Source organism: Staurois parvus, unplaced genomic scaffold, assembly GCF_062004578.1.
Source record: "Staurois parvus isolate SC_StPar_1 unplaced genomic scaffold, SC_StPar_1.0 ptg000290l, whole genome shotgun sequence".
Taxonomy (NCBI): domain Eukaryota; kingdom Metazoa; phylum Chordata; class Amphibia; order Anura; family Ranidae; genus Staurois; species Staurois parvus.
The window spans coordinates 321,533-345,255 of NW_028318086.1; the positions used below are offsets into that span (position 1 = coordinate 321,533).

The 23,723-nt window shown below is 45.5% G+C and overlaps 2 protein-coding genes and 1 pseudogene across 2 annotated transcripts; 2 read left to right on the forward strand and 1 right to left on the reverse strand.

Annotated features, from left to right (window-relative positions):
• Nucleotides 1-1,018: 1,018 nt before the first annotated feature.
• Nucleotides 1,019-3,609, reverse strand: LOC149458246 (uncharacterized; the record flags this gene model as incomplete). The annotated part of the gene is made up of 1 exon (XM_089682435.1): nt 1,019-3,609. A coding segment is annotated over one exon (2,541 nt), but the record flags the coding sequence as incomplete, so codon positions are not given.
• A 1,079-nt stretch (nt 3,610-4,688) lies between these two features.
• On the forward strand, nt 4,689-7,285 carry LOC149458247 (uncharacterized; the record flags this gene model as incomplete). The annotated part of the gene is made up of 1 exon (XM_089682441.1): nt 4,689-7,285. A coding segment is annotated over one exon (2,547 nt), but the record flags the coding sequence as incomplete, so codon positions are not given.
• Nucleotides 7,286-22,123: 14,838 nt separating this feature from the next.
• LOC149458248 (U2 spliceosomal RNA) lies at nt 22,124-22,286 on the forward strand (annotated as a pseudogene).
• Nucleotides 22,287-23,723: the final 1,437 nt, after the last annotated feature.

The window sequence follows — 23,723 nt, forward strand, 5'->3', positions numbered from 1 at the left end:
TGAGGGCAAGGCTTCCAAATAAGCTGTAGCAACTTCTGTAGATGAGAAAAAGGAGAGAAGCGCCTCTAAGTGCAATAAGTCTTTTAATTCAAGTCTAAATGTAGAAACACTCACATGTGTGAAGTAATCATAAGCATAAAAACCGTGGTTAACAATAGTTAACGGTGGGGTGGTAACCCGGGTGAAGAGCCGTCATCTCTCTGCGATGTGGGGAGGTCAGCTCTCGGCTGGAACAGCGTGGTGGCTGGAGGGGGAACAGTGGTGAGGCCAGCCTTCATGCACGTCCTCCCTCAAAGCCGGATGGAACGCACGCTGGAACGTAGCGGCGGCGTGGCCGTGATGACGTCAGATCCCAGGGTGCACTGCGACGCGTTTCGGAGCATGCACTGGCCGTGGAAGGCGGAAGTGCACTCCTTTTTCAAGCAGGGGGAAGTGGATGAACAGGGGTGAATATATAGGGAACGTGAGTCTAATTGATCAATTAACCAATTAACCAGTGATTGACCATTGCTGTCAGGTGAATAGTGTAAAGTCATGGATGTTAACTGGGGGGTAAAAAGAAACCAAATGGAAAAAAGAGAGGATGTAATAAATAAGAAAACGGAAGACGAAAGAAAAAAAAAAAAAAAAAAAAAAAAATTATGTTCTGGGAGATTAGTGGGGTAAAATGTTCACCTTGCAGCACTGGCACATCAATTATGTAACAGTAGTGAGCAGATATTTAGTGGTAATACAGCATGATTGCAAGATGATACAGCATGATTGCAAGATGATAAACATATTGGTAATAATACATGCAGATGACATTATAAAAAGTAAATTACATTGTAAAAAATTGTAAAAAATAGAATAAAATATAAATAATGAACAAAAGGTTATAAATAATAAACTAAAAATTGGATAAAAAAAAAAAAAAAAAATTCGATAAAAAATTTGATTAAAAAATTCGATTAAAAAATTCGATTAAAAAAAAAAAAAAAAAAAAAAAAAAAAAAAATTATAAAGAAAGGGGGGGGGGGGAAGTATCATTGTGAGTGTTGAGTGGCTGTGAATGGGAGATTGTAGTGTTTATAGTATAGTGTTAATGTCTAATTCCTCGTTGAGTCCGCCTGGGGACAATGTATCTAATGTAAATATCCAATAAGTTTCTTGTGAACAGAGTTTTTTGAAACGATCAGACTCAGAGAGATTGTTGTGTATGGATTCTAAGACCCATACTTGTAGGCCATCAGTGGATTTTTGGTGATATTCAAGGAAGTGGCGGGGGACGCTATGTTTGTCTTTACCATCTTCAATAAGACGTCTGTGCTCGCCAAACCTGGCGCGGAGGGGTCTGATGGTTCGTCCCACATATAGGAGGCCGCAAGGGCAGGATATACAATAGATCACATGATCAGTGGAGCAGTTGTAAAATTCTTTGAATGAATAGGTTTTTCCTTTTGTGGTGAAGTTTTTTTGTCCGTGTTTAACGAATTGGCAAGTTTTGCATAGCGCTTTGTTGCATCTATACATGCCGACAATGGGTATGAGGCAGATTGTGTTGAGTGTGTTGGTGGGTGGGTTGTATTTGCTGGGGGCAATCTTGTTTTTAAGGTTGATGGCTTTGCGGTAGGTGTATTTTGGTTTTTTATCTAAGATGTCTATTAAATGTGGATCCTGTAGTAGTATCGGCCAATGTCTATTGATGATAGACTCCATTTTGTGAAAGTTGTTGTGGAATTTGGTTATAAATCTGACCTGGTTGGGAGGCTCTGAGTTATTGTGTGTTTGGGGTCTACCCTTGTGGTAGAAGGAGTGGGCCTCATCTACTAGCTTGTGTGGGTAACCTTTGTCTAGGAATTTCTTTATTAGAATGTCACTCTGGAGATTGTAATCTGAATCTGTGGTGCAGTTTTGTCTGAGACGACAGAATTGTCCTTTAGGTATATTTTGGATCCATTTGGGGTGGTGGCAGCTGTTGAAGTGGAGGTATGAGTTGCCAGATACGGGTTTGAAGTGGTTTTTTGTTAATATTTGGAGATTGTCATGGTATAATTCGAGATCTAGGAATACAAGAGTATGTTTGTGGTGAGTGGAGGTGAAGGACAGTCCAAAAGGATTTGAATTGCAATGGGTTACGAACTGGTCTACGTGTGATATTGGTCCATCCCAGATGACGATAATGTCATCTATGTAACGGCCGTAAAAGATGATGTGGGCGGCAAAGGGATTGTTGTGCCATATGTGTTTGTCCTCCCAGAAACTCATAGTCAAGTTGGCATATGAGGGTGCAAAGTTGGCTCCCATGGCTGTACCTTGAGTTTGTAAGTAGAAATCGTGGTTGAATGTGAAGTAATTGTGTTTGAGGCAAAATGAGGTGGCGTCTACTATAAAGGAAGATTGTTTGGGGTTGAGTGATGGATCCAAGGATAGATAATGCTGGATGGCGGTGATGCCTACATCATGGGGTATCGAGGTGTATAGGGAGCAGACATCTAACGAGACCCAACAATAGTCGGGTTCCCAGGAGTATGTTTGGAGTAATTCTAGCAAGTGTCCGCTGTCCCGGATATATGAGTGTTGAGCCTGTGCAAGGGGTTGTAGGAAGTGGTCGATATATTGGGAGAAACCGCTGGTAATGCTCCCTGTGGCCGCTACGATTGGTCTTCCTGGTGGATTATTTGGATTTTTGTGTACTTTGGGGAGAAAGTAAAAATACGGGGTGTTGTAGAAGTCTTTAGATAGAAAAGAGGCTTCCTGCTTGGTGATGACACCATCAAGTAAGGCTGTGTTCGTTAGTAGTAGTGCGTCCTGTTTGAATTCGGGTAGTGGGTCTTTAGTTAATTTGGTATACGTGGATGTGTCTGAGAGGAGTCTGAGGGCTTCGTCTATGTAGTCAGTGGTATTAAGAAGTACAATGCCGCCGCCTTTATCGGCGGGCTTGATAATAATGTCCTTATTGTTTGATAAAGTGGTAATGGATTTTTTTACAGTGTTTGGTAGATTAGAGGCGGAATGGTGCTGGTTGGGATTGCACAATTTGATGAATTCCGAGTAGACTACTCTATAAAAACTTTCCAGGTAGGGGCCCTTAGAATGTGTGGGATTGAATACTGATTTGGGTCTGAGCGTAGTGTGTGCCACAGGTGGGGGGTATAAAAGTTGTGAAGTGAGTGTAAAATCTAAAGGTGGGCCATCATCAGGGTGAGACTCAGCAAATAATTGTTCTAATATGTCTAAGGCGTCTGAGTCAGATGGGGTTGAGGGGTTGATATTGTCTGTGTCAGGTGAAATGGCTGTAGGCTGAGTTTTTTTGGATTGAATGTGAAAGAATCTTTTTAAGGTGAGATTGCGTATAAATTTATTCAGGTCTTTGAATAGTGTGAATAAGTTGGGTGGGGAAGTTGGGGCAAAGTTTAGACCGTGATTGAGCAGAGAGATTTCAGTTTGTGATAGTTGATGGTTGGATAAGTTGAAGATTTTTACAGTTTGCGGTGTTTGTGTTTGGTGTGTGTTGCGGTGTTTATTTCGTCCCCCCCTACAGCCTCTGTGTGTTTTCTTTTTCCGTGGGGGGGATTTTGACCTAAAAAAGACGGTGAGGTGTTGGTGGGGGAGTGGTGAGCAGAAATGAGAGTGGGGTTAAGATGATTGTTCGAAATCGGAAGGCCAAGGGTGATGACAGTATGGGCATCGGTGGATGGGGATATGGGTTGAGGGGTGTTTGTGTGGGTGATGGGAATCTGAGTGCCATTAGGTGTGGTGTCACCAGTTATGGGTATAGGGGTGGTGATGGTCTGAGGTATATTTATAGGGTTTTTTTGTTGTTGGTTTGTGGAAGTGTTATTGGGAGGTGTTTTAGTGTTGGGGCGAGACTTGGGTGTGTCTTTATTGTGCAAGCTTTTGTGGTTGAAGTGATTGGTGTGTTGTGTGGGATATGATTTGGTGAATCGTGTTTGAATGAGAGGGGGGATGGGTTGTCGTGGTGTGGTATGTTGTTGTGGTGTTCTAGATGTGCGGGGGAGGACTAAATCCATGAGGGCGGGGATGCTGTGATTTTTCCAAGTGAAAACTCTATTGTGGTTATAGTCATCTAGATCTCTTTTAAATTTGGCAATTTTGTTTGATACTATGAGGTTCTCTTGATGTTTGGTGTTCTTTTTTAGAGTTTTTAGCCACTGTGTGGGTAATTTGTGTCCGCTGTCTAGAGAGAACCTCATAGTATCAAACAAAATTGCCAAATTTAAAAGAGATCTAGATGACTATAACCACAATAGAGTTTTCACTTGGAAAAATCACAGCATCCCCGCCCTCATGGATTTAGTCCTCCCCCGCACATCTAGAACACCACAACAACATACCACACCACGACAACCCATCCCCCCTCTCATTCAAACACGATTCACCAAATCATATCCCACACAACACACCAATCACTTCAACCACAAAAGCTTGCACAATAAAGACACACCCAAGTCTCGCCCCAACACTAAAACACCTCCCAATAACACTTCCACAAACCAACAACAAAAAAACCCTATAAATATACCTCAGACCATCACCACCCCTATACCCATAACTGGTGACACCACACCTAATGGCACTCAGATTCCCATCACCCACACAAACACCCCTCAACCCATATCCCCATCCACCGATGCCCATACTGTCATCACCCTTGGCCTTCCGATTTCGAACAATCATCTTAACCCCACTCTCATTTCTGCTCACCACTCCCCCACCAACACCTCACCGTCTTTTTTAGGTCAAAATCCCCCCCACGGAAAAAGAAAACACACAGAGGCTGTAGGGGGGGACGAAATAAACACCGCAACACACACCAAACACAAACACCGCAAACTGTAAAAATCTTCAACTTATCCAACCATCAACTATCACAAACTGAAATCTCTCTGCTCAATCACGGTCTAAACTTTGCCCCAACTTCCCCACCCAACTTATTCACACTATTCAAAGACCTGAATAAATTTATACGCAATCTCACCTTAAAAAGATTCTTTCACATTCAATCCAAAAAAACTCAGCCTACAGCCATTTCACCTGACACAGACAATATCAACCCCTCAACCCCATCTGACTCAGACGCCTTAGACATATTAGAACAATTATTTGCTGAGTCTCACCCTGATGATGGCCCACCTTTAGATTTTACACTCACTTCACAACTTTTATACCCCCCACCTGTGGCACACACTACGCTCAGACCCAAATCAGTATTCAATCCCACACATTCTAAGGGCCCCTACCTGGAAAGTTTTTATAGAGTAGTCTACTCGGAATTCATCAAATTGTGCAATCCCAACCAGCACCATTCCGCCTCTAATCTACCAAACACTGTAAAAAAATCCATTACCACTTTATCAAACAATAAGGACATTATTATCAAGCCCGCCGATAAAGGCGGCGGCATTGTACTTCTTAATACCACTGACTACATAGACGAAGCCCTCAGACTCCTCTCAGACACATCCACGTATACCAAATTAACTAAAGACCCACTACCCGAATTCAAACAGGACGCACTACTACTAACGAACACAGCCTTACTTGATGGTGTCATCACCAAGCAGGAAGCCTCTTTTCTATCTAAAGACTTCTACAACACCCCGTATTTTTACTTTCTCCCCAAAGTACACAAAAATCCAAATAATCCACCAGGAAGACCAATCGTAGCGGCCACAGGGAGCATTACCAGCGGTTTCTCCCAATATATCGACCACTTCCTACAACCCCTTGCACAGGCTCAACACTCATATATCCGGGACAGCGGACACTTGCTAGAATTACTCCAAACATACTCCTGGGAACCCGACTATTGTTGGGTCTCGTTAGATGTCTGCTCCCTATACACCTCGATACCCCATGATGTAGGCATCACCGCCATCCAGCATTATCTATCCTTGGATCCATCACTCAACCCCAAACAATCTTCCTTTATAGTAGACGCCACCTCATTTTGCCTCAAACACAATTACTTCACATTCAACCACGATTTCTACTTACAAACTCAAGGTACAGCCATGGGAGCCAACTTTGCACCCTCATATGCCAACTTGACTATGAGTTTCTGGGAGGACAAACACATATGGCACAACAATCCCTTTGCCGCCCACATCATCTTTTACGGCCGTTACATAGATGACATTATCGTCATCTGGGATGGACCAATATCACACGTAGACCAGTTCGTAACCCATTGCAATTCAAATCCTTTTGGACTGTCCTTCACCTCCACTCACCACAAACATACTCTTGTATTCCTAGATCTCGAATTATACCATGACAATCTCCAAATATTAACAAAAAACCACTTCAAACCCGTATCTGGCAACTCATACCTCCACTTCAACAGCTGCCACCACCCCAAATGGATCCAAAATATACCTAAAGGACAATTCTGTCGTCTCAGACAAAACTGCACCACAGATTCAGATTACAATCTCCAGAGTGACATTCTAATAAAGAAATTCCTAGACAAAGGTTACCCACACAAGCTAGTAGATGAGGCCCACTCCTTCTACCACAAGGGTAGACCCCAAACACACAATAACTCAGAGCCTCCCAACCAGGTCAGATTTATAACCAAATTCCACAACAACTTTCACAAAATGGAGTCTATCATCAATAGACATTGGCCGATACTACTACAGGATCCACATTTAATAGACATCTTAGATAAAAAACCAAAATACACCTACCGCAAAGCCATCAACCTTAAAAACAAGATTGCCCCCAGCAAATACAACCCACCCACCAACACACTCAACACAATCTGCCTCATACCCATTGTCGGCATGTATAGATGCAACAAAGCGCTATGCAAAACTTGCCAATTCGTTAAACACGGACAAAAAAACTTCACCACAAAAGGAAAAACCTATTCATTCAAAGAATTTTACAACTGCTCCACTGATCATGTGATCTATTGTATATCCTGCCCTTGCGGCCTCCTATATGTGGGACGAACCATCAGACCCCTCCGCGCCAGGTTTGGCGAGCACAGACGTCTTATTGAAGATGGTAAAGACAAACATAGCGTCCCCCGCCACTTCCTTGAATATCACCAAAAATCCACTGATGGCCTACAAGTATGGGTCTTAGAATCCATACACAACAATCTCTCTGAGTCTGATCGTTTCAAAAAACTCTGTTCACAAGAAACTTATTGGATATTTACATTAGATACATTGTCCCCAGGCGGACTCAACGAGGAATTAGACATTAACACTATACTATAAACACTACAATCTCCCATTCACAGCCACTCAACACTCACAATGATACTTCCCCCCCCCCCCTTTCTTTATAATTTTTTTTTTTTTTTTTTTTTTTTTTTAATCGAATTTTTTAATCGAATTTTTTAATCAAATTTTTTATCGAATTTTTTTTTTTTTTTTTTTTTTTTTTTTTTTTTTTTTTTTATCCAATTTTTAGTTTATTATTTATAACCTTTTGTTCATTATTTATATTTTATTCTATTTTTTACAATTTTTTACAATGTAATTTACTTTTTATAATGTCATCTGCATGTATTATTACCAATATGTTTATCATCTTGCAATCATGCTGTATCATCTTGCAATCATGCTGTATTACCACTAAATATCTGCTCACTACTGTTACATAATTGATGTGCCAGTGCTGCAAGGTGAACATTTTACCCCACTAATCTCCCAGAACATAATTTTTTTTTTTTTTTTTTTTTTTTTCTTTCGTCTTCCGTTTTCTTATTTATTACATCCTCTCTTTTTTCCATTTGGTTTCTTTTTACCCCCCAGTTAACATCCATGACTTTACACTATTCACCTGACAGCAATGGTCAATCACTGGTTAATTGGTTAATTGATCAATTAGACTCACGTTCCCTATATATTCACCCCTGTTCATCCACTTCCCCCTGCTTGAAAAAGGAGTGCACTTCCGCCTTCCACGGCCAGTGCATGCTCCGAAACGCGTCGCAGTGCACCCTGGGATCTGACGTCATCACGGCCACGCCGCCGCTACGTTCCAGCGTGCGTTCCATCCGGCTTTGAGGGAGGACGTGCATGAAGGCTGGCCTCACCACTGTTCCCCCTCCAGCCACCACGCTGTTCCAGCCGAGAGCTGACCTCCCCACATCGCAGAGAGATGACGGCTCTTCACCCGGGTTACCACCCCACCGTTAACTATTGTTAACCACGGTTTTTATGCTTATGATTACTTCACACATGTGAGTGTTTCTACATTTAGACTTGAATTAAAAGACTTATTGCACTTAGAGGCGCTTCTCTCCTTTTTCTCAAAGATGTCAAAACAGACTGGGGTTTCAAGATGTCTTATCCAAGCTGTTTTGAAGAAGTGCAAAGAAACGGGTGGCTCTGAGGACAGCAGACTCAGTGGTTGGCCAAGGAAACCTAATGCAGCAGATGAAAGACACATCATGCTTACTTCCCTTAGAAGCTGTCCAGCAGTGCCATCAGCACACAACTGGCAGAAACCAATGGGACCCAGGTACACCCATCTACTGTCCGGAGAAGTCTGGCCAGAAATGGTTTTCATGGAAGAATTGCAGCCAAAAAGCCATACCTCTGACGTGGAAACAAGGCCAAGCAACTCAACTATGAACAAAAACTAGGATTTGGGGTGCAGAAAAATGGCAGTAGGTGCTCTGGACTGATGAGTCAAAATGTGAAATATTTGGCTGTAGCAGGGGGCAATTTGTCGGCGAAGGGCTGGAGAGTGGTGCAATAATGAGTATCTGTAGGCAACTGTGAAGCTTGTTGGAGGTTCCTTGCAAGTCTGGGGCTACATTTCTGCAAATGGTGTTGGAGATTTGGTCAGGATCAATGGTGTCCTCAATGTGGAGAAATAAGGGCAGATACTTATCCATCATGCCATACCATCTGGAGGTGTGTGAACAAACTACCTTCTGAGTTCCTTCACAAACTGTGCAAGTCTACGTAGAAGAACTGATGATATTTTGAAGGTAAAGGGCGGTCACCCCAAATATTGATTCAAACTACTTTCCATTATGCTAAAATGTTACTAAACCAGGACCCTGTGTTCACTATATCTGGTCTCCCCGTACCCTGCATTCAATATATCTGGCCTCCCTGGACCCTGCGTTCACTATATCTGGTCTCCCCGGACCCTGCATTCACTATATCTGGCCTCCCCGGACCCTGCATTCGCTACATCTGGTCTCCCTGGACCCTGCATTCATTATATCCGCTCTCTACGGATCCTGCATTCACTATATCTGGTCTCCCCCGGACCCTGCATTCACTATATCTGGTCTCCCGGACCCTGCATTCACTATATCAGGTCTCCCCGGACCCTGCATTCACTATATCTGGTCTCCCCGGACCCTGCATTCACTATATCTGGTCTCCCCGGTCCCTGATTTCACTATATTAGTTCTCCCCAGACCCTGCATTCACTACATCTGGTCTCCCCAGACCCTGCATTCACTATATCTGGTCTCCAGGGCCCTGCAGTCACTATATCTGGTCTCCCCAGACCCTGCATTCACTATATCCGGTCTCCCTGGACCCTGCACTCACTATATCTGGTCTCCCCGGACCCTGCATTCACTATATCTGGTCTCCCCGGACCCTGCATTCACTATATCTGGTCTCCCCGGATCCTGCATTCACTATATCTGGTCTTCCTGGACCCTGAATTCACTATATCAGGTCTCCCCGGACCCTGCATTCACTATATCCGCTCTCCCGGGACCCTGCATTCACTATATCTGGTCTCCCCGGACCCTGCATTCACTATATCTGGTCTCCCCAGACCCTGCATTCACTATATCTGGTCTCCCCGGACCCTGCATTCACTATATCCAGTCTCCCCGGACCCTGCATTCACTATATCCAGTCTCCCCGGACCCTGCATTCACTATATCTGGTCTCCCCGGACCCTGCATTCACTATATCCAGTCTCCCCGGACCCTGCATTCACTATATCCAGTCTCCCCGGACCCTGCATTCACTATATCTGGTCTCCCCGGACCCTGCATTTACTACATCTGGTCTCCCCAGACCCTGCATTCACTATATCTGGTCTCCAGGGCCCTGCAGTCACTATATCTGGTCTCCCCAGACCCTGCATTCACTATATCCGGTCTCCCTGGACCCTGCATTCACTATATCTGGTCTCCCCGGACCCTGCATTCACTATATCTGGTCTCCCTGGACCCTGCATTCACTATATCCGGTCTCCCTGGACCCTGCATTCACTATATCTGGTCTCCCCGGACCCTGCATTCACTATATTTGGTCTCCCCGGACCCTGCATTCACTATATCTGGTCTTCCTGGGCCCTGCATTCACTATATCCGCTCTCCCGGGACCCTGCATTCACTATATCTGGTCTCCCTGGACCCTGCATTTACTATATCTGGTCTCCCTGCACCCTGCATTCACTATATCTGGTCTCCCTGCACCCTGCATTCACTATATCTGGTCTTCCTGGACCCTGCATTCACTATATCCGCTCTCCCGGGACCCTGCATTCACTATATCTGGTCTCCCCGGACCCTGCATTCACTATATCTGGTCTCCCCGAACCCTGCATTCACTACATCTGGTCTCCCCGGACCCTGCATCCACTATATCTGGTCTCCCACAGTACACACAACATGGAAATGCAATTATTTCAGTAAATATAAACTGCTAAATACCTTTTCTCATCAGTTAGAGCAGTCTTGTGACTTCTATCAGTGTCCAGCAGAGGACTGGTTAAAGCTCGTAGGAGGAGTTTTCAGTTTGCTCTAGGAGGATGCAGAACCCCTGACCTCTGTCTGGATAGTGCTGATTGGCCCTGTGCTGATCACATGCACTCTCCCAAGAAAAAAAAAACACTCTAGCAATACACACCAATCTGAGCAAGTGCAGAGTGACTCCACATGATATGTTTTATCAGGAGATAAGAGGGGGACACTGGAAGAAGGGAGAGATCAAACAGCATTTTTACACAATGCAGAGGATTAACCCCTTAGGTTCCACAGTGAGTATAACAAGCATGCTTTACTGCATCTACAGACTGATTGTACTGTTGTGGGTTTAGTAACACTTTAACTGATAAAAAATAAACTATGAACATTTCTATTTCTGAAAGCATTCTTCATTTACAGCATTTTATCACACCTGCCTAAAACTTTTGCAGAGTAGTGTACGTGGCTTTGCTGTATGTGTGATTTTAAAGAGGTCCAACTATAGGAAATTTAAAAAAATAAGGCTGTAACATAACAAAATGTGGTAAAAGTTAAGCGCTGTGAATACTTTCTGGACGCACTATAAGACAAGGGTGGATTTTTTAATTCCCGGAGTTGGGCTTTAAACACTTCTCTTAGCTGAGAAAAGTCATTATTCCTCATGGAATTTTTTTTCATGAGCTCTTTCACAGGTCTGGTGAGCTCAGTCCTATGTGTATAGAAAGCAAGAATTTAACAAGGAATTCATCTTTTCTAACATGCGGATATGACAATTATGTTACAGAAAGATTTGTGGCCGTGATGTTGGAACAATAAAAGTGGAAATTGGGAATATTGCTGAAATACGGCCTGGGGTGTGTAAAGCTGGGCACAGACTTAAAGTGAAATTTTTAGTAACTTTACAAATCGACATGAATAAATTCCTGAAATCGCATTTCATAGAAAGATATCATTCTACATTTAGGCCTCTTGCACGCAACCATAAAGTACATGACCATAAAGAAAGAGGAGCCATATGCCGTGACGTCATGCTGCTGGCCCTTCTCAAGGCTTCGGCGGCATGACGTCACGGCATACGGCTCCTCCTTCTTTACATCTTTGTTTTCTGATGGTCAGTGCAGGGGCAAACTGACAATTCATGGGGCCCCCGGGCAATAGGGGATCATGGGGCCCCTGTGTCCTTGCCCACACTCAAAGCACACCCAAAAAAGCTTATAAAAAAGGTACTAGGGGCATTTCATGGGCCCCCTACTGACTCCGGGTCCTCGGGCGGTGCCCGAGTGCTCGAATGGTCAGTCTGCCCCTGGGACAGTGTGCTAATACTTATTTTGAAACTGATTTGAATCCTTTTTTACCCACGTGGATGGCAATATCTAATACATTTTTTAAAAATTACTACACTATGGACATCCTTTTCTTTAGCTCTATATATGCCAGCTGCAGAGGATCTTGCTGAAAGGTAGGGGACAGAGACAAAGGGTGACTCGAAAGGGGGAGTACCTGCACCTATTCTATGAGGAAGAAAAGCCCTGCATGATTGTTTTTTTTTTTTTTTTTTCCGTAGATCCTATTATATGCAGCTAATGGGAATGAGAGGAGGGAAGCCGGCAACACTACAGGGGTGGGGGCAGCAGGGGGAAATGTATGGTGTACAGGGAGGGTGGTGGGTGCACCAGGGTGGGGCAGTTACTGGAACTGATCCCCTGTATGGCTCTCTCTGCAGCAGCTGAAAGCCAGCGGCAGGGAGAGGAGAAGAAGACAGCTTTCAGCTGCTGCAGAGAGAGCCATACAGGGGATCGGTTCCAGTCAGAGGCAGACTGACCATTTGGAAACTCGGGCACTGCCGTCACTAAGGGGCCCCATGAGATGCCCCTGGTACCTTTTTCATAGGCTTTTTTAAGTTTGGGCAAGTACACAGGGGCCCCATGATTCCCTGTTGCCCGGGGGCCTCATGAGTTGTCAGTCCGCCCCTGGTTCCAGTAATTGCCCCCCTGCCGTGCCGATCACCCTCCCTGCCCACATCCGAATCACCCAGCTGTCTGGGCACCTCTGCTGGCCTGCGCCCCCTACAGGAGGACTGGTGGTACCCCCTTATTCATGGCGCCCTGCCTGTGTTCTTGATTTTGGTTTTATATTGCAAAAACTGCCCTCCTGAACCTTATGCACCCCCTTGATGTATTTAAAGGTTCCAGTCACATCTGACCTTTCCCTTCTTTCCTCCAGACTGTACATATTAAGTTCCTGAAGTCGCATATGCAGTAATTTCCAGAACACAGCATTCACGGAACAATGCAGCCAATTTCAGCAGGGCTTTTCACAGTGCCTCTGAGAAACCTGTTTTCTTGTAATCCTGTGCTGTGCAAGCCTCCCCGAGAACCACAGAGCATGTTAAAGAAACCTTGCTCACGCTCAGATTCAAAGACACTGACCAGGGAGGAGCTAACAGGGCAGCCAGGCGTGGGCCAATGCTGAGCTAAAAAAAAATTGCGCCGTGTCTGCTGACTTAAGTTGAAAGCATAGTTGGGCAGCAGAGTGACTAAATGGTTAGCACTTCCGCCTGGCAGTACTAGGGTCGTTGGTTCAAACCCTAGCCACAGCACCCCCTGCCTGGAGTTTGCATGTTCTCCCTGTGCCTGCATGAGTTTCCTCCGGGTACTCCGGTTTCCTTCCACACTCCAAAGACATGCTGGTAGGTTAATTGGCTCCTGTCTAAATTGTCCCTAGTATGTGTATGTATGAATGTGAGTTAGGGACCTTAGATCGTACGCCCCTTGAGGGTTAGGGACCTTAGATCGTACGCCCCTTGAGGGTTAGGGACCTTAGATCGTACGCCCCTTGAGGGTTAGGGACCTTAGATTGTACGCCCCTTGAGAGTTAGGGACTGATGTCAATGTACAATATATATGTAAAGTGCTGCGTAAATTGACGGTGCTATATAAGTACCTGAAATAAATAAAAGTCAGGATTTGATTGTCGCAAACCTGCGCAAACTCCACGTCATGCAAAAAAGGCAGCTAAAAACAATGTGGCCTTTTCCCGCTGGAAGAATCGTATGAATTAATCACCGCTCCATTGCAGCAGCCTGCGAACGTATGCCTGATTATCCACACATATGTCTGGGAATTCCCACTGGAAATGTTTACTTTCTCAGGAATTCCATCTTGGTGTTTTTGCGCATTTTTTTTTGTCTGCTCCCCATCGGGCATATTACTCCACAGATAATTACCAATCATTAAGCAAACTAATATGTCAGATTCATATAAATATCTTTATGTCGGATTAATTGCTAATTTGTGTGAAATGAATGAAGAGACGTACGATTATGGATGAAGGGAAGATAGGAGAGAGGGAGGTTGGGAAGGCATGCTGGGATTTGTGGTGTTTAAAGTCAAGCTGTATGGTAATAGGTAATAGGTCATAGCGTGCACTTTGTGGGGGGGGGGGTATATCACCCCATACACAGTGGCTAAATGGTTAGCACTTCCACCTGGCAGTAAAATCCAGGGGCGGACTGACAACTCATGGGGCCCCTGGGCAAAAGGGGAACATGGGGCCCCTATGTCCTTGCCCAAACTCAAAAAAGCCTATGAAAAAGGTAACAGGGGCATCTCATGGGGCCCTCCAATGACCCTGGGCCCTCGGGCAGTGTCCGAGTTTCCAAATGGTCAGTCCGCCCCTGTTCAAATCCCAACCATGGCACCACCTGCCTGGAGTTTGCATGCTCTCCCTGTGCCTGTGTGGGTTTCCTTCAGGTATTCCGGTTTCCTCCCACACCCCAAAGACATGCTGGGAGGTGAATTGGATTCTGTCTAAATTGTCACTAGTATGTATGAATGTAACCCTAGCATTTTCTGTAAAATGCATTACAGTCTATTCAACATGATTTCCTATGGGACACGTTCAGGGGCAGACTGGCAACTCATGGGGCCCCCAGGCAATAGGGGATCATGGGGCCCCTGTGTCCTCGCCCACACTCAAACTACACTTAAAAAAGCCTAAGAAAGGTACCAGGGGCATCTCATGGGGTCCCCTACTGACCCCGGGCCCTCGGGCAGTTCCCGAGTTCCCAATTGGTCAGTCCGCCCCTGGACACGTTCACATCTTTTTTATTATTATTATATAACATGGTCAGGGTTAATTTTTACAAAATATTTTTTAAAGGAAATACCCTTAAAATAAAATTATTATTATTATACAGGATTTATATATTATTATTATTATTATTATACAGGATTTATATAGCGCCAACAGTTTGCTCAGCGCTTTACAATGTAACGGGAGACAATACAGCAACAATACAGTTCAATACAAGAGGGATAGGAGGGCCTGATCCTTGGAGCTTACAATCTAGGAGGGAGGGGCTAGTGGTACAAAAGGTAGTAACTGTGGGGGATTGACTGGTTGGAAGAGTAGAAGATTCCATTATTAGCTGAGGGCAGGATAGGCTTCCCTGAAGAGAGAGGTTTTCAGAGATCGCCTAATAGTGAGCACAGCAGGCGATAGTCTGATAAAATGGGGTAGAGAGCTCCAGAGGATAGGGGAAGCTCTGGAGAAGTCATGGAGACGAGCATGGGATGGTTTTCACCCGGTGCGTTTTTGGAAAGGGTCAGGACTTTTTTGACCGCAAAATGTGGCATTTTTGGTTGTATAGACTTCAATGGGAACGCTGCAGAAAAGCATGTATTGCGTTTTTGATGTGTTTTGCGTTTTGTGTTTAAAATCTGCCTAGCAACAAGAAAAATTTTAAAAAATTAAAAAAAACCCCCACAAAACGCAACAAAAATGCAAGTGCAAAAACGCAAAATGCAATGTAGCGACGCCTCAAACGCAACCTGCATAGGTGTGAACCTAGACTAAGTTAGGGACCTTAGATTGTACACCCCTTGAGGGTTAGGGACCTTCGATGGTACACCCCTTGAGGGTTAGGGACCTTAGAGTGTACACCCCTTGAGGGTTAGGGACCTTAGATTGTACCCCCTTGAGGGTTAGGGACCTTAGATTGTACACCCCTTGAGGGTTAGGGACCTTAGATTGTACGCCCCTTGAGGGTTAGGGACTGATGTGAATGTACAATATATATGTAAAGTGCTGCATAAATGGATGGCGCTATATAAGTACCTGAAAACACCCAGATATTTGAGTTTTCAGAGGAGCCCGTCACCCCATTACAACAGTGCATTGGGTGACAGGTTTGGCTGACGGTAAGAAGGGACTAATGTTGCCGCATTTTAGTCCATGCAGAATTGAACAGTGAGGGGAGGGGGGGACGTTGGATGTATATTGTGCTCTGCAGTGAAAAGTGATTGTGGCTTATAGAAAGTGAGCATGGCTCAATACCCTTGGCTGAAGCACTGTGATTTAGTCATCAGAGCCCTAACTATCTATGATGGGGACCCATAGCACGGCCATTTAGGGCCCCCTGCTTGCCTAATCCCCATCTCCAAGGCAATCGCTCTAGTAATACAAAATACTATCTGCTTTCTGCAGTTTTATAGCCGCTCTTAAATCATTCAATGTATTCCAAATTTGTTTGCCAGATTCCAGCACTACTTGCAGAACGTACTACGTTACCAAGCTGTACCTGACCCCCAAGTGTTTTCAGGCCCAATACAAATAGTGGGAACCAGCATATAGTGAATGCAGGGTCTGGGGAGAGCGGATATAGTGAATGCAGGGTCTGGGGAGAGCGGATATAGTGAATGCAGGGTCCTGGGAGACCAGATATAGTGAATGCAGGGTCCGGGGAGACCAGATATAGTGAATGCAGGGTCCGGGGAGACCGGATATAGTGAATGCAGGGTCCTGGGAGACCAGATATAGTGAATGCAGGATTCGGGGAGACTGGATATAGTGAATGCAGGGTCCGGGGAGACCAGATATAGTGAATGCAGGGTCCTGGGAGACCAGATATAGTGAATGCAGGGTCCGAGGAGACCAGATATAGTGAATGCAGGGGCCGGGAGGACCAGATATAGTGAATGCAGGGTCCGGGGAGACCAGATATAGTGAATGCAGAGTTCAGGGGAGACCAGATATAGTGAATGTAGGATCCGGGGAGACCAGATATAGTGAATGTAGGATCCGGGGAGACCAGATATAGTGAATGCAGGGTCCGGGGAGACCAGATATAGTGAATGCAGGGTTCGGGGAGACCGAATATAGTGAATGCAGGGTCTGCGGAAACGTAATGGGGTATAACGTCAGTCACTGACAGTTTGTCACAAAGTCTTATGACCTCAAAAACAATATTGTGTATAAGGGTTTAATTAGATTAGGATAATTAAACAAAACATGTCCCCCCCCCATATTGAATGTTTCTATCAGACCGCATCAAACTTACATCAGGGTTCCCATCAGAGTGCCCCCTTCCATCAGGGTCCACTTTAGAGCACCCCCTTACATCAGTGTTCTTAATAAAGTCCCCCCTTACATCAATTGTCTTCATCAGAGTACTCCCTTACATCCAGTGTCCTAGTCACAGTGCCCCCTCACATAGATAGTCCCCATTTGATTGCCTGTCTACATCAGACTGGCTCATGGATCAGCAGATACACCCTCCAAGACCTGTGGGGCACAGCTAAAATATGAAGGGTACAGCCCACCCCTGCACCCTCCCCGGATCTGACCCTGTTGACCAGTGGCAGCCCAATGGAGCAGTGGTACAGTTAGATATCTGATGGGCTTCTGCACTGCTGGCCCTTCTGCAATCTTCTGTCTTGCTGCTAGGACCACCCATCACGTCCACTTAACTGGTTGGTTCTTCCCAAACCCCACCTCTAAATATGTAGGAACTACACACTCCTCACCTCGATCCCCACAATTAATGCATTTTTGAGTCACTGTGCATGTGCACTATCTTAAATGAGGCAGATGCCCTAAAACTGCATCATTGCCCGGGACATACCATCGGCAGGACAGAAGGACCTGCCATAAGGCAGAATAAGTGCAATGACAGCTTTATGTGTTCCACTAAAGAAGAAGGGATTGTTATCCTGACCCATGCATCCCTGGTGGAGGCTACAAGTGACTTTTCTGAAATACATTGCCTAAACAGAGAGTAAATGTAGCGCCCCTCAAGTGTAGCTAAGGGGAGCTACTTAGTTTTTTTAGGTAGAGGCTGAGTAGCAGCCTGGGATGAGTTAGCCAGGTTATTTTAGGTCAGGGCTGAGGGCTCTGCAGGTCAGTTCCATGATACCTACCCCCTGCTCTATGAGCTGGAGACGTTTCTAGAAGTCAGTGGGGGTGGGGTGAGGAGGGGCTGATCTGCAGACTTAAGGGATCTTGGCCAATCTGCAAGCAGGAGGCTTGGCATGGGGTTAGGATAATCCCTAAGTCTGACCAGTAGGAGGGAGTAGTGTAGGGGTGAAAGATGGAGTGAAGGCTGGAGTGTGGAGCCTGGGAGAAGGCATAGGGAAGGGGCCTACCTACAGGCTGGTGCTGGACAAGGGAGTCTCCACTGTACCACCGTCTTACAGGAAGGACAACCTGAGCAGCAGAGAAGAAACCAGCCCAGTGAAAGGCCTGAAGGCCACCACCAACCCATTGTGCTATCGGGAAGGACAGTGTGAGTAACCTTACTCCCCTGGGCCAGAGAAGGGAATAGAGCAGTAAGGTGGAGAACCCAAATAGCTCCTGATCTGGGACTGTGTTTTTAGGTTGACAGTTTCTGGGTCCCCTTTCCTAGGGAATACCCTCCATCAGCTGGGTGAGGAGGAGGATTCATCTGGGGTCTGAGGAAGTACACCAGAGAGCTGGAGTGCTCTCAGAGGAGAGACAAATCTGTCCATATCTGTATATAGTTGCTAAGGAGTTGTCCTCGAGTTTGCAGTTTCCTTGGGGATCCCACACCGCCCCTTAACACCACCCAAGTTCGAAACCCCTTAATAAAACATCAAAACCAAGCTCAAAGACTGCTTACTGACTCCAGTGTGCAGGTGTGGAGGAAAATGTGTGTTGCCTGGCTGTGCAGAGCTGTAGGGGGACCCAAAACTCAGCCACTCCTAAGGGGGTAGTGCTACATAAAGGTTGAGAGCGTCATAAGTTAGTAGTAAGTCCAGTAAATGTTTATGAGTCTTCATAAAGGGTCAAAAGTTAAATCCAATGCATTTCGGGGCCCAACTTCCCATCCATCAGGACTAAGAAACAAGACAATATAAAAAGGCTTTACAAAATGGCGCGTGACCTAGTATAGAAATTGGTATACTATAAAACTCATATATGGAACAATCTAAAAAACAATATGAAATATATATATTAGGGTTTTATAGTATCATAATGCCATACTTCTATAATAGGTCATGTGTTTTTGGGGGGGGGGGGGGGGGTTGTGTTGTTTCTCATCCCTGATGAAAGGGTTTTGAGCCCAGAAACACGTTGTATTTATCTTCTGACCTTTTATCACGATAAAAGTGGTTGTAAACCCTTATATATTCCTAATGAAGTTACTGGCCTCAGGTAGTACACAGAAATGAAACAAATACTCCTGCATAAGTTGTACCTGTTTACCTGCAGACCTCTCTTCTCTACATCTTTTCAAAGTCCAGAATTTATAAAGTGTGTCTTAAGAGTTCTGAAAAAAGGGGGCAGCCAGCTGAAATTACATTCTGCTGAGTTCAATGAGGAGAGCTCTGAGAGTTGATTGGAGTGAAGGAACACACCCCTTTCACACACCTCACAGGAACAGAGCTGAGGCTGTCAAACACAGGCTGTGTGCTGGAGCTCCCTCCCTCCCCTGTCACCTTTTTACCTCTTGGTGTCAGGGAAACCTATTATTAGTGACTCATGCAGATAGAAGAGTAACCAGACAGCAGAGAGAAATGACACTTAGTGCTCTGGATTGAGACAAATACACACTATAGAGGGATATGCTTTGGTCACATTTCATGTCTGAGGTTTACAACCACTTTAATAAACTTTAACTGGACTTATTACTAGCTTGTGGTGCTTGTATACTTTACAATCTGTCCAGACTACACCGAGTACCCCTAGGAATATTCCGTATGACAGTGATCTGCCTGCTGGAACTAGAGATCAAGCTGAACATTACCTATTCTTGGGTCCATTGCTCCAATAAACATCCTTTGTGAAACTCCTGGCTCAGGTGTGGTGTACTGTTGTAAGTATAAGGAAGCTGATCCAGAGCAATGATATAGGCAGCCGATGCGGGGGGCAAGTGCATGTAGACAGAAAGTGGCTGAAAAAGGATAAAGGTGATCAACAATGCCCGTTCTTAACCTCAGAAACCACTAAGCAACGTATTCCCTCCCTGGTTATCTCTCGCCTTGACTATTGTAACTCCCTCCTCATTGGCCGACCTCATCGCAGGCTATCCCCTCTTCAGTCTATCATGAATGCTGCTGCCAGACTCATCCACCTTACAGGGGCGGACTGACCATTTGGAAACTCGGGCACTGCCCGAGGGCCCGGGGTCATTAGGGGGCCCCATGAGATGCCCCTGGTATCTTTTTCATCAGCTTTTTTGAGTTTGGGCAAGGACACAGGGGCCCCATGATCCCCTATTGCCCGGGGGCCCCATGAGTTGTCAGTCTGCCCCTGCCACCTTACTAACCGTTCTGTTTCTGCCACTCCCTCCACTGGCCTCCACTCAGTGTCCTCCACCCCTCTCTACCAATCCCTCTACTGGCCTCCACTCAGTGTCCTCCACCCCTCTCTGCCAATCCCTCCACTGGCCTCCACTCAGTGTCCTCCACCCCTCTCTGCCAATCCCTCTACTGGCCTCCACTCAGTGTCCTCCACCCCTCTCTGCCAATCCCTCCACTGGCCTCCACTCAGTGTCCTCCACCCCTCTCTGCCAATCCCTCCACTGCCCTCCACTCAGTGTCCTCCACCCCTCTCTGCCAATCCCTCCACTGGCTTCCCATTGCCCAACTGATAAAATTCTAAACATTAACAATAACATATAAAGCCATTTATAAATCTGCCCCAAATTACATCACCGATCTTGTCTCCAAATATCACCCAAACCGTACTCTCCGCTCCTCCCACGAGCTCTTGCTCTCTAGCTCCCTTGTCTCCTCCCATGCTCATCTCCAGGACTTCTCCAGAGCTTCCCCCATCCTCTGGATTTCTCTACCCCAATTTATCAGACTATCGCCTACTCTACTCACTTTTAGGTGATCTCTGAAAACCTATCTCTTCAGGGAAGCCTATCCTGCCCTCAGCTAATAATGGAATCTTCTACTCTTCCAACCAGTCCATCCCCCACAGTTATTACCTTTTGTACCACTAGCCCCTCCCTCCTAGATTGTAAGCTCCCAGGATCAGGGACCTCCTATCCCTCTTGTATTGAACAGTATTGTTGCTGTATTGTCTCCCGTTATATTGTAAAGCGCTGAGCAAACTGTTGGAGCTTTATAAATCCTGTATAATAATAATAACAACACAGAAGTGCAAAAATGGGTAAACAAAGGCTTATAAAAAAGTATTTTATTACAAAAACATGTCATTTGGTTATGATACACAGTTTACATCTATGATAACCCTACATGACCCAACTGGTTGTGTGCAAGATGTATCCTCTTGCCTTTCTTGGGACAGTTTCAACAGAGTGCCTGCAGACAGAGGATGAGGAGCTCCTTCACGGAAACGAATGCCTTGCCAGCGAGAAGAAAGGCCAGATTGCACAAACATATGTCTTTATTGGGGCTCTGACTGACAGCTCAACATGGCTATTTGTTCTCACTTGTGCAAACGATATGCAAATCATACAAGCCGCGTGGCATGTAACCTGCACTGTTACACCATGTAGCCGGCAATCAGCCTGTCTTCTACACTTCAGATTTGGGTGTCTGCAATTAGTAGTGCATTAACTGACATGACAGGTGCCTGCTGCAGCCTGGACGGCCATCTGCTCCATATGCTGGCCCTGATCCGATCACACCGGGTTAAAGAAGAACTCTGCAAAGTGCTAATTGTATCTAAAATGGTACATTAACGTTGCGACATGAACATTAAAAGATGCCCTCATGGGTCTAACAGTCAGGAGCACATGGTCAAATCTGAATCTCTCACTCCTCTACTGCCCAATATCTCAATTACTATACTTGTGTTTTCCCAGCAGGTCATGTTCTTCAGATTTTTCTTACTGGGGACAGTTCCAGTAGTTGTTGAGCCAGTAAGAGATAAAATTAGATATAAACCCTAAATTTATTTATTTCAGGTACTTATGTAGCTCCATCAATTTACGCAGCACTTTACATATATATTGTATATTCACGTCAGTCTCTAACCCTCAAGGGGCGTACAATCTAACGTTCCTAACTCCCATTCATACATACACATACTAAGGTCAATTTAGACAGGATCCAATTAACCTACTAGCATGTCTTTGGAGTGTGGGAGGAAACCGGAAGAAACCCACGCAGGCACAGGGAGAACATGCAAACTCCAGGCAGGTGGTGCCGTGCCATTGCTTCTCGGCCTTTTGGCTAAGATCAAGTGTAGTATCTGTTCTTATCAGTGTCCAGTAGGGGTGCTCCATGGTCATTCTAGCTTTGCCGGGATGACTGGTTGTATAGTACCCCTGCTGGTATGATGAGGGTCCTGATGGCTAGTACAGGCTGGAACAGAAACCGAGGCGCCCACAGGCTGTTGGGGCCCGGGAGTAATTCCCCCTGGAAAACCGGAGGGACCCAGTTCCTCCTGATTTGAGCGGATCTACCTTGTCTGGCCAGGGGCTGGTGAGGCAGAAAGCCTGCGAACGAGTGCCCCCTGAATGGTTGCCTCAGGGGTGCTCTTAGTAACACTTGGGTGTGGGACCCCAGCGTGTGAAAAGGCGCATGGTCACTGTGTTCAAACACTTTTCTTGCACTGCGCCTTTAGGACCGGGACTTTTGGCTAAGTTCTGGGCAATTTTTGCTACAATCTGCACGACCACTTTATTTATTTAATTTATTTTCTCCCACGTTTGTCACTTTTTCACTTTTGTGTGTGTTTTCTTTCTCACAGGATGGTAGGGTGTGGGTCCTCGGGCTCACCCTGAAGTCTAGGGGGAGGATGTGTGGCCTTTTGGTTCCTTCCTCCCCTGTCCCTAGGGGGTTTTCTCTTCGGGAGAGCCCCCTGGCCAAGTACTATGTGGCTGGCTTCGGCTGGCCACAAGGAACGGTGGTCCGCCAGGCCTTTTGACTAGGTGGACCAAATGGGAACCTTGTCCCTGTCAGGAGCTTCGTGCCCCGGGGGATCAGAGTAGAGGTCCATCCCCTTCGAGGGAGGGACAAAGCACACCCCTAAGTGCACTTTTTCATGTGGTGTTTTACACTTGCACATTTTTTGTGATTCACTTACGGGTTTTTTTGTTATTCGCACGCTTACGCACTTAAGAAAAAAAAAAAAAACAGGAGCACATGGTCAAATCTGAATCTCTCACTCCTCTGCTGCCCAATATCTCAATTACCATACTCATGTTTTCCCAGCAGGTCATGTTCTTCAGATTTTTCTTACTGGGGACAGTTCCAGTAGTTGTTGAGCCAGTAAGAGATAAAATTAGATATAAACCCTAAATTTATTTATTACAGGTACTTATATAGCGCCATCAATTTACGCAGCACTTTACATATATATTGTATATTCACATCAGTCCCTAACCCTCAAGGGGCGTACAATCTAAGGTCCCTAACCCTCAAGGGGCATACAATCCAACGTTCCCAACTCCCATTCATACATACACATACTAGGGACAATTTAGACAGGATCCAATTAACCTACTAGCGTGTATTTGGAGTGTGGGAGGAAACCAGAGTACCCGGGGGAAACCTACGCAGGCACAGGGAGAGCATGCAAACTCCAGGCAGGTGGTGCTAAGGTTGAGAATCGAACCAATGACCCTAGTACTGCCAGGCGAAAGTGCTAACCATTTAGCCACTGTGCTGCCCATAAATGAATTACATTTATATTGCAAAATTGCTGTGTATCATAAACAATTGCCAAATCTTGTCTATATGCTCTTCAGTGATGGATGCATGGTATTTCTCAGGGTGGGTTTCCTGACAGTGACAACAGAGAGACATCT